The following is a 16,235-nucleotide window of genomic DNA, read 5'->3' as shown; positions in this document are numbered from 1 at the left end:
TGTGTCAACGGAACAAGTTACTAGTTCAGTTTTTAGCTCCCAACACTCCATATCCTTCACCACAACTCTCACACCAGGCTTTTCATTTGGAAACGCAATATTGCATCCCACGACTGGCCACACGGCAGTCTCGGTAACACCCACAAAGACACTCACTTATCCTCAATTCAACAAGAACACTTTTCCTTTAAAGAACCACAAAGAAGCTCAGGACCAATTTTATCAACATTTGAAAAATAAAAGAACATAAAGCTCGAAGAACAACGGGTTGTGTCTTCACGGCGCCAGCGCTGTGGTTCAGAGTGCCGGCCTGGTGTGATCGCCCACACCTTCAATCTGATGAGTTGTGCATTGTGTCACTTTTGCAGTCCCAGGAGGAGCCTTCGCTCTGAGCAAGAGGACCCTGCATCTTGCTGAAGGTGGTAGTAAGAGGGAAAGATCAAAGACTCTCTGGTGGAACAAGCAATGATGGTTGAGCGTGGTATGTCTCTTCGCTTGACACTCTGTACCAGACCACCGTGTCCTCAAGCACGTCTTATAAATCTATCTTTTACAGTTTCCAGCAGGGTTGGCAGGGTGTCTGCTCCTCAGGCTGGTCATTCAGCCAGATGTCACAGTCCATAGCAAGCCTCTGGTGTCTTCTTGACCCTTTGTGAACTTTCGAGAACCCGTAATCGATTGGCATAATCAAGTCTTTAGGAGACCCCCATCACATCTTGGCCTTTCATTAACCTTCAAGTACCAAGCACTGTGGCTCGTTGTCGGAGGTTGGGAAATGACTGCATGTCTTAACTTAACCCCGAACTTTAAAAAACGTGTCCGTGTCGTGACTTAACCACGAGGTCGATGGACAACGACCAATACTTGACTTAACGGCTAACCTTAAAAAACTGATCATAGGGTGACTTCATCATGAACCTTAAAGATCCGGACTACATATTGGCTTAATTGTGACCCTAACCAAAGGGCCCTGAAGGAACTTCATATTTTATAACTGATCTGTGAACTTTCAAGAACTTTATTTTAATGATGAGCTTAATATCGCTTTCACAATTTTGAGGATAATGAGGAATTATAGGAATCTTTAACGATTCTTGAATCATTCATGAATATGGAAGACCATTTCTATATCTTAACATAACCAGGTGTTTTTGAGGAGTTTCCCAAATCATCACTTACCCGAAATTGGGAAAGAACTTGGCCATGTCTTGACCAGCCATGAACGCTAGAGAACTTGACTCATTCCATAACCCGCAGGTGCCAAAGAACTAGGTCAAGTATTGACTTACACAAAAACGTGGAAGACCTTGGACCTGTCTGGACATAGAAAAGGAACTTTACAGAACTATGAACTCCTAAGAACTTGACCCGGTCTTGATTAAACTATGAACGTGGAGAATGTGGACGTGGGACGAAGGAAACCATGGCTCCTCGTGTCGTCTGCTCACTACATTCTTCTTCGATAGATCGGGACAGTGAGTGGATGCTGTCATACAGCAGACTCCAACTCTACAAAGAGGTTGAAAAACACAAAAACAGGAAAGGGGTCACTTGTGAATGAGTCTTTCTTGACTTGTGTGTCACTTGTGAATAAATCTATGGCTTCTTAAGCAGTCCTTGAGCGTTAGAGGAAGGGACAGCTGTGTGGATTGTCAGTGTCCCGTTAAAAGAGCCCTCAAACAGTGAGCCGGACGGATAGTCCTCGAAGTCCCATCTGTGGCAAGGTACGGTTTGGACCAATCAGTGCAAAGTGAGCGGGCGCAAAGAAAGCCTTGTCTTGAGCCAAACCCCGCAGACCCCTTTCTGCCATAAGGCCCCTGTCGCAGACGGGTCTTGTCAGATGCCGGAGTCACTGGCTGGTTGGAGAAGAGTTCCTACCACTCAAGGAGAGAGAAAGTATTGGCCATGCTCTCCAACGATGGCCCCTCTCACCAGAAGCCTAGAAGGTCCACACAGGCTTCAGTGCACTATGTAGGCAGGATTGCTGGTTTTGTTGAAAGGCACTTCTGTGTCCACGTCCCCATGGCCCTCTGTTGTCCATGTGCAGTGGTGAGAGGAAAGTGGGGTTCAGAAGTGCTTTCTGAGTGTGCAAAGCCAGTGATGTCTCCCTGAGTACGACTGGAGGAGGTCTGTGGAGATCTCAGTATCGCGGGTGAATCTGCAGAGGGGTAAAGAATGTGAAAACAATGTTTGTTAGAGCACTTTACAGAGGCAAGGAGAGGGTCTTTCATACAAACTGTGCCCGAAGCATAACCATGAGTTATTTCCACGAGGAATCACTAATTAAAAATTCCATGTTTTTGTACACTGCCAATTCCTAACTGTGATTAGGTAATAATCGCAATTAGGAAATCGCAATCCTTAATTCTGTACATACGGCCCTTTGCGTCTTCACTAATACACTGCACCTTTCAAAGACGCAATGCTGTTCATGAGCAGTCCACGAGCAGAGCGCATCATTCATACACACAGTACTTCAGTCCAGTCAAGAATTCCCTTCTAAACTTAGGCGAGGGCGGAGCAAGGCTGGATGAGTAACAAGCCGAGCCTGAAGCGCACTGGCGGAGCTGCGTGCGGATGACACTGCATAGCGGGAGCTGATGCCGGACAGGATTGGGGTGCACTGGTGGAGCTGCGGTTGGATGACACTGCATAGCGGGAGCTGCTGCAGGACAGGATTGGGGTGCACTGGCTGAGCTGCGTGCGGATGACACTGCATAGCGGGAGCTGATGCAGGACAGGATTGGGGTCCACTGGCAGAGCTGCGTGCGGATGACACTGCATAGCGGGAGCTGATGCAGGACAGGATTGGGGTGCACTGGTGGAGCTGCGGTTGGATGACACTGCATAGCGGGAGCTGATGCAGGACAGGATTGGGGTGCACTGGCGGAGCTGCGTGCGGATGACACTGCATAGCGGGAGCTGATGCAGGACAGGATTGGGGTCCACTGGCAGAGCTGCGTGCGGATGACACTGCATAGCGGGAGTTGATGCAGGACAGGATTGGGGTGCACTGGCAGAGCTGCGTGTGGATGACACTGCACAGCAGGAGCTGGTTCAGGACAGCATTGGGGTGCACTGGCTGAGCTGCGTGCGGATGACACTGCACAGCGGGAGCTGATGCAGGACAGGATTGGGGAGCACTGGCGGAGCTGCGTGCGGATGACACTGCACAGCGGGAGCTGATGCAGGACAGGATTGGGGTCCACTGGCAGAGCTGCGTGCGGATGACACTGCATAGCGGGAGCTGATGCAGGACAGGATTGGGGTGCACTGGGAGAGCTGCGTGCGGATGACACTGCACAGCGGGAGCTGATGCAGGACAGGATTGGGGTCCACTGGCAGAGCTGCGTGCGGATGACACTGCATAGCGGGAGCTGATGCAGGACAGGATTGGGGTGCACTGGCAGAGCTGCGTGTGGATGACACTGCACAGCAGGAGCTGGTTCAGGACAGCATTGGGGTGCACTGGCTGAGCTGCGTGCGGATGACACTGCACAGCGGGAGCTGATGCAGGACAGGATTGGGGAGCACTGGCGGAGCTGCGTGCGGATGACACTGCACAGCGGGAGCTGATGCAGGACAGGATTGGGGTCCACTGGCAGAGCTGCGTGCGGATGACACTGCATAGCGGGAGCTGATGCAGGACAGGATTGGGGTGCACTGGCAGAGCTGCGTGCGGATGACACTGCACAGCGGGAGCTGATGCAGGACAGGATTGGGGTCCACTGGCAGAGCTGCGTGCGGATGACACTGCATAGCGGGAGCTGATGCAGGACAGGATTGGGGTGCACTGGCAGAGCTGCGTGCGGATGACACTGCACAGCGGGAGCTGATGCAGGACAGGATTGGGGTCCACTGGCAGAGCTGCGTGCGGATGACACTGCATAGCGGGAGCTGATGCAGGACAGGATTGGGGTGCACTGGCAGAGCTGCGTGCGGATGACCCTGCATAGCGGGAGCTGATGCAGGACAGGATTGGGGTGCACTGGCTGAGCTGCGTGTGGATGACACTGCATAGCGGGAGCTGATGCAGGACAGGATTGGGGTGCACTGGCAGAGCTGCGTGTGGATGACACTGCACAGCAGGAGCTGGTTCAGGACAGCATTGGGGTGCACTGGCAGAGCTGCGTGCGGATGACACTGCACAGCAGGAGCTGGTTCAGGACAGCATTGGGGTGCACTGGCAGAGTTGCGTGCGGATCACACTGCATAGCGGGAGCTGATGCAGGACAGGATTGGGGTGCACTGGCGGAGCTGCGTGCGGATGACACTGCATAGCGGGAGCTGATGCAGGACAGGATTGGGGTGCACTGGCTGAGCTGCGTGTGGATGACACTGCATAGCGGGAGCTGATGCAGGACAGGATTGGGGTGCACTGGCAGAGCTGCGTGTGGATGACACTGCATAGCGGGAGCTGATGCAGGACAGGATTGGGGTGCACTGGCAGAGCTGCGTGTGGATGACACTGCACAGCAGGAGCTGGTTCAGGACAGCATTGGGGTGCACTGGCAGAGCTGCGTGCGGATGACACTCCACAGCAGGAGCTGGTTCAGGACAGCATTGGGGTGCACTGGCAGAGCTGCGTGTGGATGACACTGCACAGCAGGAGCTGGTTCAGGACAGCATTGGGGTGCACTGGCTGAGCTGCGTGCGGATGACACTGCACAGCGGGAGCTGATGCAGGACAGGATTGGGGAGCACTGGCGGAGCTGCGTGCGGATGACACTGCACAGCGGGAGCTGATGCAGGACAGGATTGGGGTCCACTGGCAGAGCTGCGTGCGGATGACACTGCATAGCGGGAGCTGATGCAGGACAGGATTGGGGTGCACTGGCAGAGCTGCGTGCGGATGACACTGCACAGCGGGAGCTGATGCAGGACAGGATTGGGGTCCACTGGCAGAGCTGCGTGCGGATGACACTGCATAGCGGGAGCTGATGCAGGACAGGATTGGGGTGCACTGGCAGAGCTGCGTGCGGATGACACTGCACAGCGGGAGCTGATGCAGGACAGGATTGGGGTCCACTGGCAGAGCTGCGTGCGGATGACACTGCATAGCGGGAGCTGATGCAGGACAGGATTGGGGTGCACTGGCAGAGCTGCGTGCGGATGACCCTGCATAGCGGGAGCTGATGCAGGACAGGATTGGGGTGCACTGGCTGAGCTGCGTGTGGATGACACTGCATAGCGGGAGCTGATGCAGGACAGGATTGGGGTGCACTGGCAGAGCTGCGTGTGGATGACACTGCACAGCAGGAGCTGGTTCAGGACAGCATTGGGGTGCACTGGCAGAGCTGCGTGCGGATGACACTGCACAGCAGGAGCTGGTTCAGGACAGCATTGGGGTGCACTGGCAGAGTTGCGTGCGGATCACACTGCATAGCGGGAGCTGATGCAGGACAGGATTGGGGTGCACTGGCGGAGCTGCGTGCGGATGACACTGCATAGCGGGAGCTGATGCAGGACAGGATTGGGGTGCACTGGCTGAGCTGCGTGTGGATGACACTGCATAGCGGGAGCTGATGCAGGACAGGATTGGGGTGCACTGGCAGAGCTGCGTGTGGATGACACTGCATAGCGGGAGCTGATGCAGGACAGGATTGGGGTGCACTGGCAGAGCTGCGTGTGGATGACACTGCACAGCAGGAGCTGGTTCAGGACAGCATTGGGGTGCACTGGCAGAGCTGCGTGCGGATGACACTCCACAGCAGGAGCTGGTTCAGGACAGCATTGGGGTGCACTGGCGGAGCTGCGTGCGGATGACACTGCATAGCGGGAGCTGATGCAGGACAGGATTGGGGTGCACTGGCGGAGCTGCGTGCGGATGACACTGCATAGCGGGAGCTGATGCAGGACAGGATTGGGGTGCACTGGCTGAGCTGCGTGTGGATGAAACTGCATAGCGGGAGCTGATGCAGGACAGGATTGGGGTGCACTGGCAGAGCTGCGTGTGGATGACACTGCATAGCGGGAGCTGATGCAGGACAGGATTGGGGTGCACTGGCAGAGCTGCGTGTGGATGACACTGCACAGCAGGAGCTGGTTCAGGACAGCATTGGGGTGCACTGGCAGAGCTGCGTGCGGATGACACTGCACAGCAGGAGCTGGTTCAGGACAGCATTGGGGTGCACTGGCAGAGCTGCGTGCGGATGACACTGCATAGCAGGAGCTGATGCAGGACAGGATTGGGGTGCACTGGCAGAGCTGCGTGCGGATGACACTGCATAGCAGGAGCTGATGCAGGACAGGATTGGGGTGCACTGGCAGAGCTGTGTGCGGATGACACTGCATAGCAGGAGCTGATGCAGGACAGGATTGGGGTGCACTGGCGGAGCTGCGTGCGGATGACACTGCATAGCAGGAGCTGATGCAGGACAGGATTGGGGTGCACTGGCGGAGCTGCGTGCGGATGACACTGCATAGCAGGAGCTGATGCAGGACAGGATTGGGATGCACTGGCGGAGCTGCTTTTGGATGACACTGCATAGCAGGAGCTGATGCAGGACAGGTTTGGGGAGCACTGGCAGAGCTGTGTGTGGATGACACAGCATAGCAGGAGCTGATGCAGGACAGGATTGGGGTGCACTGGCAGAGCTGTGTGTGGATGACACTGCATAGCAGGAGCTGATGCAGGACAGGATTGGGATGCACTGGCGGAGCTGCGTGTGGATGACACTGCATAGCAGGAGCTGATGCAGGACAGGATTGGGATGCACTGGCGGAGCTGCTTGTGGATGACACTGCATAGCAGGAGCTGATGCAGGACAGGATTGGGGAGCACTGGCAGAGCTGTGTGTGGATGACACTGCATAGCAGGAGCTGATGCAGGACAGGATTGGGGTGCACTGGCAGAGCTGTGTGTGGATGACACTGCATAGCAGGAGCTGATGCAGGACAGGATTGGGGTGCACTGGCAGAGCTGCGTGCGGATGACACTGCATAGCAGGAGCTGATGCAGGACAGCATTGGGGTGCACTGGCTGAGCTGCGTGTGGATGACACTGCATAGCAGGAGCTGATGCAGGACAGGATAGGGGAGCACTGGCGGAGCTGCGTGCGGATGCACTGCATAGCAGGAGCTGGTTCAGGACAGCATTGGGGTGCACTGGCGGAGCTGCATGTGTATGACACTGCATAGCGGGAGCTGCTGCAGGACAGGATTGGGGTGCACTGGCGGAGCTGCGTGCGGATGACACTGCATAGCACGAGCTGCTGCAGGATAGGATTGGGGAGCACTGGCGGAGCTGCGTGCGGATGACAATGCACAGCAGGAGCTGGTTCAGGACAGCATTGGGGTGCACTGGCTGAGCTGTGTGTGGATGACACTGCATAGCAGGAGCTGATGCAGGACAGGATTGGGGAGCACTGGCGGAGCTGCTTGTGGATGACACTGCACAGCAGGAGCTGATGCAGGACAGGATTGGGGAGCACTGGCAGAGCTGCGCGTGGATGACACTGCATAGCACGAGCTGCTGCAGGACAGGATTGGGGAGCACTGGCGGAGCTGCGTACGGATGACAATGCACAGCAGGAGCTGGTTCAGGACAACATTGGGGTGCACTGGCAGAGCTGCGTGCGGATGATACTGCATAGCGGGAGCTGCAGCAGGACAGGATTGGGGTGCACTCGCAGAGCTGCGTGCGGATGACACTGCATAGCAGGAGCAGATGCAGGACAGGATTGGGGTGCACTGGCGGAGCTGCGTGCGGATGACTGCATAGCAGGAGCTGATGCAGGACAGGATTGGGGTGCACTGGCAGAGCTACGTGTGGATGACACTGCACAGCAGGAGCTGGTTCAGGACAGAATTGGGGTGCACTGGCGGAGCTGCGTGTGTATGACACTGCATAGCGGGAGCTGCAGCAGGACAGGATTGGGGTGCACGGGCAGAGCTGCGTGTGTACGACACGCGTGGCGGGGACTCCTGCAGGACAGGATTGGGGTGCACTGGCAGAGCTGCATGTGGATGATACTGCATAGCGGGAGCTGCTGCAGGACAGGATTGGGGTGCACTGGCGGAGCTGCGTGCGGATGACACTGCATAGCACGAGCTGCTGCAGGACAGGATTGGGGAGCAGTGGCGGAGCTGCGTGCGGATGACAATGCACAGCAGGAGCTGGTTCAGGACAGCATTGGGGTGCACTGGCTGAGCTGCGTGTGGATGACACTGCATAGCAGGAGCTGATGCAGGACAGGATTGGGGAGCACTGGCGGAACTGCGTGTGGATGACACTGCACAACAGGAGCTGATGCAGGACAGGATTGGGGAGCACTGGCAGAGCTGCGTGCGGATGACACTGCAGAGCACCAGCTGCTGCAGGACAGGATTGGGGAGCACTGGCGGAGCTGCGTGCGGATGACAATGCACAGCAGGAGCTGGTTCAGGACAGCATTGGGGTGCACTGGCTGAGCTGCGTGTGGATGACACTGCATAGCAGGAGCTGATGCAGGACAGGTTTGGGGAGCACTGGCGGAGCTGCGTGCGGATGACACTGCATAGCAGGAGCTGATGCAGGACAGGATTGGGGTGCACTGGCTGAGCTGCGTGTGGATGACACTGCACACCAGGAGCTGGTTCAGGACAGCATTGGGGTGCACTGGCGGAGCTGCGTGTGTATGACACTGCATAGCGGGAGCTGCAGCAGGACAGGATTGGGGTGCACTGGCAGAGCTGCGTGTGTACGACACTGCGTGGCGGGGACTCCTGCAGGACAGGATTGGGGTGCACTGGCAGAGCTGATTGTGGATGATACTGCATAGCGGGAGCTGCAGCAGGACAGGATTGGGGTGCACTGGCAGAGCTGTGTGCGGATGACACTGCATAGCAGGAGCTGATGCAGGACAGGATTGAGGTGCACTGGCGGAGCGGCGTGTGTACGACACTGCGTGGCGGGGACTCCTGCAGGACAGGATTGGGGTGCACTGGCAGAGCTGCATGAGGATGATACTGCATAGCGGGAGCTGCAGCAGGACAGGATTGGGGTGCACTGGCAGAGCTGCGTGCGGATGACACTGCATAGCAGGAGCTGATGCAGGACAGGATTGGGATGCACTGGCGGAGCTGCTTGTGGATGACACTGCATAGTAGGAGCTGATGCAGGACAGGATTGGGGTGCACTGGCAGAGCTGCGTGCGGATGAGACTGCATAGCAGGAGCTGATGCAGGACAGGATTGGGGAGCACTGGCGGAGCTGCGTGTGGCTGACACTGCATAGCAGGAGCTGATGCAGGACAGGATTGGGGTTCACTGGCAGAGCTGCGTGTGGATGACTGCATAGCAGGAGCTGATGCAGGACAGGATTGGGGAGCACTGGCGGAGCTGCGTGTGTAGGACACTGCGTGGCGGGGACTCCTGCAGGACAGGATTGGGGTGCACTGGCAGAGCTGCATGAGGATGATACTGCATAGCGGGAGCTGCAGCAGGACAGGATTGGGGTGCACTGGCAGAGCTGCGTGCGGATGACACTGCATAGCAGGAGCTGATGCAGGACAGGATTGGGGTGCACTGGCGGAGCTGCGTGTGGATGACACTGCATAGCAGGAGCTGATGCAGGACAGGATTGGGGTGCACTGGCAGAGCTGCATGCGGATGACACTGCATAGCAGGAGCTGATGCAGGACAGGATTGGGGAGCACTGGCGGAGCTCCGTGTGGCTGACACTGCATAGCAGGAGCTGATGCAGGACAGGATTGGGGTGCACTGGCGGAGCTGCGTGTGGATGACACTGCATAGCACGAGCTGCTGCAGGACAGGATTGGGGAGCACTGGCAGAACTGCGTGCGGATGACAATGCACAGCAGGAGCTGGTTCAGGACAGCATTGGGGTGCACTGGCTGAGCTGCGTGTGGATGACACTGCATAGCAGGAGCTGATGCAGGACAGAATTGGGGAGCACTGGCGCAGCTGCGTGTGGATGACAGTGCACAGCAGGAGCTGATGCAGGACAGGATTGGGGAGCACTGGCAGAGCTGCGTGCGGATGACACTGCATAGCAGGAGCTGATGCAGGACAGGATTGGGGTGCACTGGGTGAGCTGCGTGTGGATGACACTGCACAGCAGGAGCTGGTTCAGGACAGCATTGGGGTGCACTGGCGGAGCTGCGTGTGTATGACACTGCATAGTGGGAGCTGCAGCAGGACAGGATTGGGGTGCACTGGCAGAGCTGCGTGTGTACGACACTGCGTGGCGGGGACTCCTGCAGGACAGGATTGGGGTGCACTGGCAGAGCTGCATGTGGATGATACTGCATAGCGGGAGCTGCAGCAGGACAGGATTGGGTTGCACTGGCAGAGCTGTGTGCGGATGACACTGCATAGCAGGAGCTGATGCAGGACAGGATTGGGGTGCACTGGCGGAGCTGTGTGTGTACGACACTGCGTGGCAGGGACTCATGCAGGACAGGATAGGGTGCACTGGCAGAGCTGCATGAGGATTATACTGCATAGTGGGAGCTGCAGCAGGACAGGATTGGGGTGCACTGGCAGAGCTGCGTGCGGATGACACTGCATAGCAGGAGCTGATGCAGGACAGGATTGGGGTGCACTGGCGGAGCTGCGTGTGGATGACACTGCATAGCAGGAGCTGATGCAAGACAGGATTGGGGTGCACTGGCAGAGCTGCGTGCGGATGACACTGCATAGCAGGAGCTGATGCAGGACAGGATTTGGGAGCACTGGCGGAGCTGCGCGTGGCTGACACTGCATAGCAGGAGCTGATGCAGGACAGGATTGGGGTGCACTGGCAGAGCTGTGTGCGGATGACACTGCATAGCAGGAGCTGATGCAGGACAGGATTGGGGAGCACTGGCGGAGCTGTCTGTGTACGACACTGCGTGGCGGGGACTCCTGCAGGACAGGATTGGGGTGCACTGGCAGAGCTGCATGAGGATGATACTGCATAGCAGGAGCTGATGCACGACAGGATTGGGGTGCACTGGCGGAGCTGCGTGTGGATGACACTGCATAGCAGGAGCTGATGCAGGACAGGATTGGGGTGCACTGGCAGAGCAGCGTGCGGATGACACTGCATAGCAGGAGCTGATGCTGGACAGGATTGGGGAGCACTGGCGGAGCTGCGTGTGGCTGACACTGCATAGCAGGAGCTGATGCAGGACAGGATTGGGGTGCACTGGCAGAGCTGCGTGCGGATGACACTGCATAGCAGGAGCTGATGCAGGACAGGATTGGGGAGCACTGGCGGAGCTGCGTGTTGATGACACTGCATAGCGGGAGCTGATGCAGGACAGGATTGAGGTGCACTGGCTGAGCTGCATGTGTATGACACTGCACAGCAGCAGCTGGTTCAAGACAGGGTTGGGGTGCACTGGTGGAGCTGCATGCAGATGACACTGCATAGCACGAGCTGCTGCAGGACACGATTGGGGTGCACTGGCGGAGCTGCATGTAGATGACACTGCATAGCGGGAGCTGCTGCGGGACAGGACTGGGGAGCACTGGCGGAGCTGCGTGTGGATGACCCTGCATAGCGGGAGCTGATGCAGGACAGGATTGGGGTGCACTGGCGGAGCTGCATGCGGATGACTGCATAGCGGAAGCTGCTGCAGGACAGGATTGGGGTGCACTGGCGGAGCTGCGTGCGGATGACACTGCATAGCAGGAGCTGATGCAGGACAGGATTGGGGAGCACTGGCGGAGCTGCATGTAGATGACACTGCATAGCGGGAGCTGCTGCAGGACAGGACTGGGGAGCACTGGCGGAGCTGCGTGCGGATGACACTGCATAGCGGGAGCTGATGCAGGACAGGATTGGGGTGCACTGGCGGAGCTGCGTGCGGATGACACAGCATAGCGGGAGGTGCTGCAAGACAGGACTGAGATGCACTGGTGGAGCTGCGTGTGGATGACACTGCACAGCAGGAGCTGCTGCAGGACAGGATTGGGGTGCACTGGTGGAGCTGCGTGTGGATGACACTGCGTGGCGGGGACTCCTGTAGGACAGGATTGGGGTGCACTGGCAGAGCTGCATATGGATGACACTGCATAGCAGGAGCTGCTGCAGGACAGGATTGGGGTGCACTGGCAGAGCTGTGTTTTGGGTCCCAGCATGGATTAGGCGGTGTCTGGTGGAGGGTGGCGAGGGGAGTCAGGATTGGGGTGCACTGGCAGAGCTGTGGTTTTGGGTCCGTGCCTGTCCTGGAATAGCTGGTGTCTGGGGGGTGAAGTAGGGGGGGGTCAGGATTGAGGCACACTGGCGTTCGTGTCCTGGAATAGCCAGTGACTGGTGTGGAGGGGGGGGCGCTGACGGAACTCTCTGAAGGGGGCAGGGCCCTCTCTCAGCAGCCAAGCATGCACCCGAACCCCACGAAACGCTTCCAAGGCGCCCTCCTTACCTTGGTGGTTTTCACCCGGTTGCCCTGAAAACACATCCAGCCCGAGTTGTCCGGCAGGGTTTTGCACTCCTCCCCTTCTAGACACGGCTCCATCTCACACCACCACTTCCCGGTCACGATGGAGGCTGTGGAGAGAGAGCAGAGGTCGGCAGCGGTTACTAATGCACGAGGCCCGGCCGACCCCAGGTCCCTGGGTGCAAGGGATGTCCCCGTGCTGCGGGACTTCTTGGTCGGTGGATTGTGTAGGGTAATGGCGCCCGGGGGAAATACGCAGTTAGTATATACTAGTGTACAATTATGATTGTGGTGCATAAGGGTGGGAAGAGCCACCCTCCTCCCCAATGTGTGGATAACCACTGATAAACCAAAACAACAGTCCCTTGCACACGCCGACAATTGGGGGCTAAGTGAGTCTTTCTGTGGACACGCCGGCGGCAGCCCCGCTACTGAACAGAGGGTTTGCGTTCACGGCAGCAAAGACTTGGTTTTTGGCAAGAGGGACTCACTTAGCCCCCAAAGAGTGGTTTTGCCACGTCGTCATTCTTCGTGATGGATTTATGACTTATACACCCAAGATCCACCCTTAGGAAAAGAATTCTGGAATACACTAAATCTTGGACACAGTAATCACTGTTGCCTTATACTGTGCAAATACCACTGGAGTACCAGAACCCATTCCGGGTCGGAAATACAACCGGAACTGAGGATCCATACAGAGAGATTAGAGCCCTGAAGAAGTCGCTGCACACAACAACAATTAAGCGCGACGAAACACATGTTGGCTAAGGATCTCAAGATTAAAGGGAAGTGACTGCTTCAATGGAGGAACAAGAGTGTTTTTATTATTGTCAATGATACATAATGTATACTGTCGGCGTGTGCAAGGCTCTGTTGTCACTGTGCTGCTCATCACTCGGTGGGTGTAGCGGTGACAGACTGCATGTGTGCAACAACCTCGGCTCATCAGTGCAGCTCCAGACTGAGCTCAGAGGGGGAGGCCTGGGCGTGTGTGCAAGAGTTGTCACTGTGCTGTCCATCACTCAGTGGCTGAAGGAGAGACGTGATGCACGTGTGCAACCCCAGGCCGAGCTCAGAGGGAGGGGGGGGGAGGTGCGTGCAAGAGGTGTCACTGTGCTGTTTATCACTCAGTGGGGGCAGAGGTGACATGATGCATGTGTGCAGCAACCCTGGGTCACCAGACCAGCCCCAGACTGAGCTCCTAGGGAGGAGGCCTCGGTGTGTGTGCGAGGGATGCCGCTGTGCTGTTCAAATGTGAATGGAGTCGGCATATGTGGTGAACCCACTGAATACAGTCCACCCAGGGTATAGTTCGGAGTGCCAGGGACCAGGACCTTCTGTGCAAGAGACGACACTCTGCTCTGGTTGTAGGTTTAAAGGTGCAGGGACTGTCTCTTGGGCTGTAAAGATGCCGTGCTGCGCCATACATGTGTTAGCCTCAGGGAGCTGTCTCTTCTAGTCCTTCCTCCATCCTTTCTCTCATCCATCCACCCTTTCACTCATCTAGCCATCCTTGTGTCCATCTTCCCTCCCTTTAGCTCACTCATCCATCCACTCTTCCACCCATCCATCCATTCACTCATCCATCCAACCATTTACCCTTTCACCCATCCAGCCATCCTTTCACTTACTCATCCATCCACCCAGTCACTCATCTGTCCACCCATTCAACCTTTCACTCATCCATCCATCCATCCTTTCTTTCAGCTCTCCATCCTCCCTTTCACTCATGTATGCATTATTTCACTCATCCATCTTTACATTCTTCTTTTCACTCATCCATGCACCCATTCACCCATCCATTCTGCCAATCATTCATTAATGCTTTCACTCACCCATCCATCCTCCCTTTCTCTCTCCATTCCCCTTTCACTTAGCCACCTATCCTTCTATCCACCCTTCAACCACCCACACAACCATTTACTCATCCACTCATGAATCCATCCATTGACCCTATCACTCATCCATCCTTTCACTCATCCATGCACCCTTTCACTCATCTATCCATCCTTTTGTCCATCTGCCCTCCCTTTCACTCACCCGTCCATCCTTACATCCACCCATTCACTCATCCATCCATCCATTCACCCTTTCCCTCAATTCATCAATCCATCCATCATTTCTCTCATCCATCCACCCATTTACTCGCCCATCATCCACCCTTTCACTCATCCATCCATCCTTTTACTGATCCATCCACCCTTTTACATTAATTATGAGCTGAGCCTTTGTCTAACGAGTTGCACACAGAAGAGGCCCCTAAAGAACTTCCCCCTCGCTGTAGTTCCTACAGCAAGGGGTGGGGTGGGGGAGGGTTCACTATGCCCCTGCAGATAGGCAATCTACAATCTTGGAAGTCATGAGTCATGCATGATGCACAGTGCCAGGACATAAGGTGACTGTGACATGGTGTTGTTTCCAGGGCTTTAAGTGAGATGAAAATACTGGGGGTCTCTCCAAGCGGTGTGTCTGATGTAATTAAGGGCGTGGCTTAAAACACCTTAGCTAAAAATATGTGCTGAGCATAATGTGCCACCCTACTCGTATTTTGCTGTTTCTATCATTACATCCAGTAACATTAGACCTACAACAAGCCATGACTATTGGCTTTGTCAATGGATGTTAGTTGCATAAAATAAATAAAAAAGCAGCCGCTATGGCTTTGTTGTATATAATTTTAAATATGCTTCAGCTCTGAAATGAGACTGTGTAAGAACTGTAACCGCTGCTTTTTAACTTCTTTCGCCACTTTCTTTTCATGAACTTGCGCATGGCAGCATGGGCGTTTTTGTGCATTTGTTTTGTACATTTCTTCCATCTAACCCTAACAGAATGCCCTGCCCTAGACCGTGGCAGGAGGAGGCCCACTACATGCTGTAACAGCCCAAACTGGCCCATTGTCATTCTGTATGTGACAATCATCAGCCGCAGACCGAATGAAATTGGGCGGGTGGGGCTGCTCTTGTGCTCCGAGGATGAGTGCGGGGTGGGGCGGCCCCATCAGGGAGCTGAGGCCTCTCCTAGGGGAAAAGCTCTGCTCTCTGCAAGGCACAAAATTACGGACAAAAGGCGCCTGTAAAAGGGATCCTCACGGACAACGGACGTGAGGTCCAAATTACGGATGGTCCGTGAAATTTACAGACGGTCGGTCACCCTAATGACTATCTGCAGTTCAGAGTTCCTTAGGGTTCCAAGGTTTCCACTACCGAACAGTTTCTGATCACCTTGTGATAATGCGTTACTGGTATTTAGATGGTTACATTGTATTTACTGTGCTATTGGTATATGACATGGAGTAAAAGGGACGACCGAGTAAGATGTGAGTATGTGATGTGGAGTAAAAGGGCAGAGTATGATGTGAGTATGAGATGTGGAGTAAAAGGGCAGAGTAAGATGTGAGTATGTGATTTGGAGTAAAAGGGCTGAGTAAGCTATGAGTATATCACATGGAGTAAAATGGCAGAGTAAGATGTGAGTATGTGATCTGGAGTAAAAGGGCCGAGTAAGATGTGAGTATGTGATCTGGAGTAAAAGGGCCGAGTAAGATGTGAGTATGTGATGTGGAGTAAGAGGGCAGAGTAAGATGTGAGTATGAGATGTGGAGTAAAAGGGCCGAGTAAGATGTATGCGATGTGGAGTAAAGGGCCGAGTAAGATGTATGAGATGTGGAGTAAAAAGGGCAGAGTAAGTTATGAGTATGTGATGTAGAGTATAAGGGCCGAATAATCAGTGACTATGTGATGTGGAGTAAAATGTCAGAGTAAGATGTGAGTATGTGATGTGGAGTAAAAGGGCCGAGTAAGAGGTGAGGGTGAGATGTGGTGTAAAATGGCAGAGTAAGATGTGAGTATGAGATGTGGAGTA

At 55.5% G+C, this 16,235-nt stretch overlaps 1 protein-coding gene across 2 annotated transcripts in view; it reads right to left on the bottom strand.

Moving 5' to 3' along the window:
- Positions 1-207: 207 nt before the first annotated feature.
- The window catches only part of LOC146797016 (chemokine-like protein TAFA-1), a 276,881-nt gene continuing 260,853 nt past the window's right edge, over positions 208-16,235 (bottom strand). The window contains exons 4-5 of one of the 2 annotated variants that reach the window (XM_085630291.1): positions 12,354-12,478; positions 208-2,158 (exon numbers count right to left, since the gene is read on the bottom strand). In XM_085630291.1, the coding sequence (XP_085486417.1) occupies positions 2,141-2,158; positions 12,354-12,478 (143 nt within the window). In that variant the 3' untranslated portion in view covers positions 208-2,140. The remainder of the gene's footprint in view (positions 2,159-12,353; positions 12,479-16,235) is intronic. The other variant, XM_085630293.1, reaches the window with a different exon arrangement.

The sequence above is a fragment of the Triturus cristatus genome, chromosome 10 (assembly GCF_964204655.1).
Source record: "Triturus cristatus chromosome 10, aTriCri1.1, whole genome shotgun sequence".
Taxonomy (NCBI): domain Eukaryota; kingdom Metazoa; phylum Chordata; class Amphibia; order Caudata; family Salamandridae; genus Triturus; species Triturus cristatus.
Note: the sequence above shows the minus strand (reverse complement) of the source record. Positions and strands in the feature narration are given on the sequence as shown.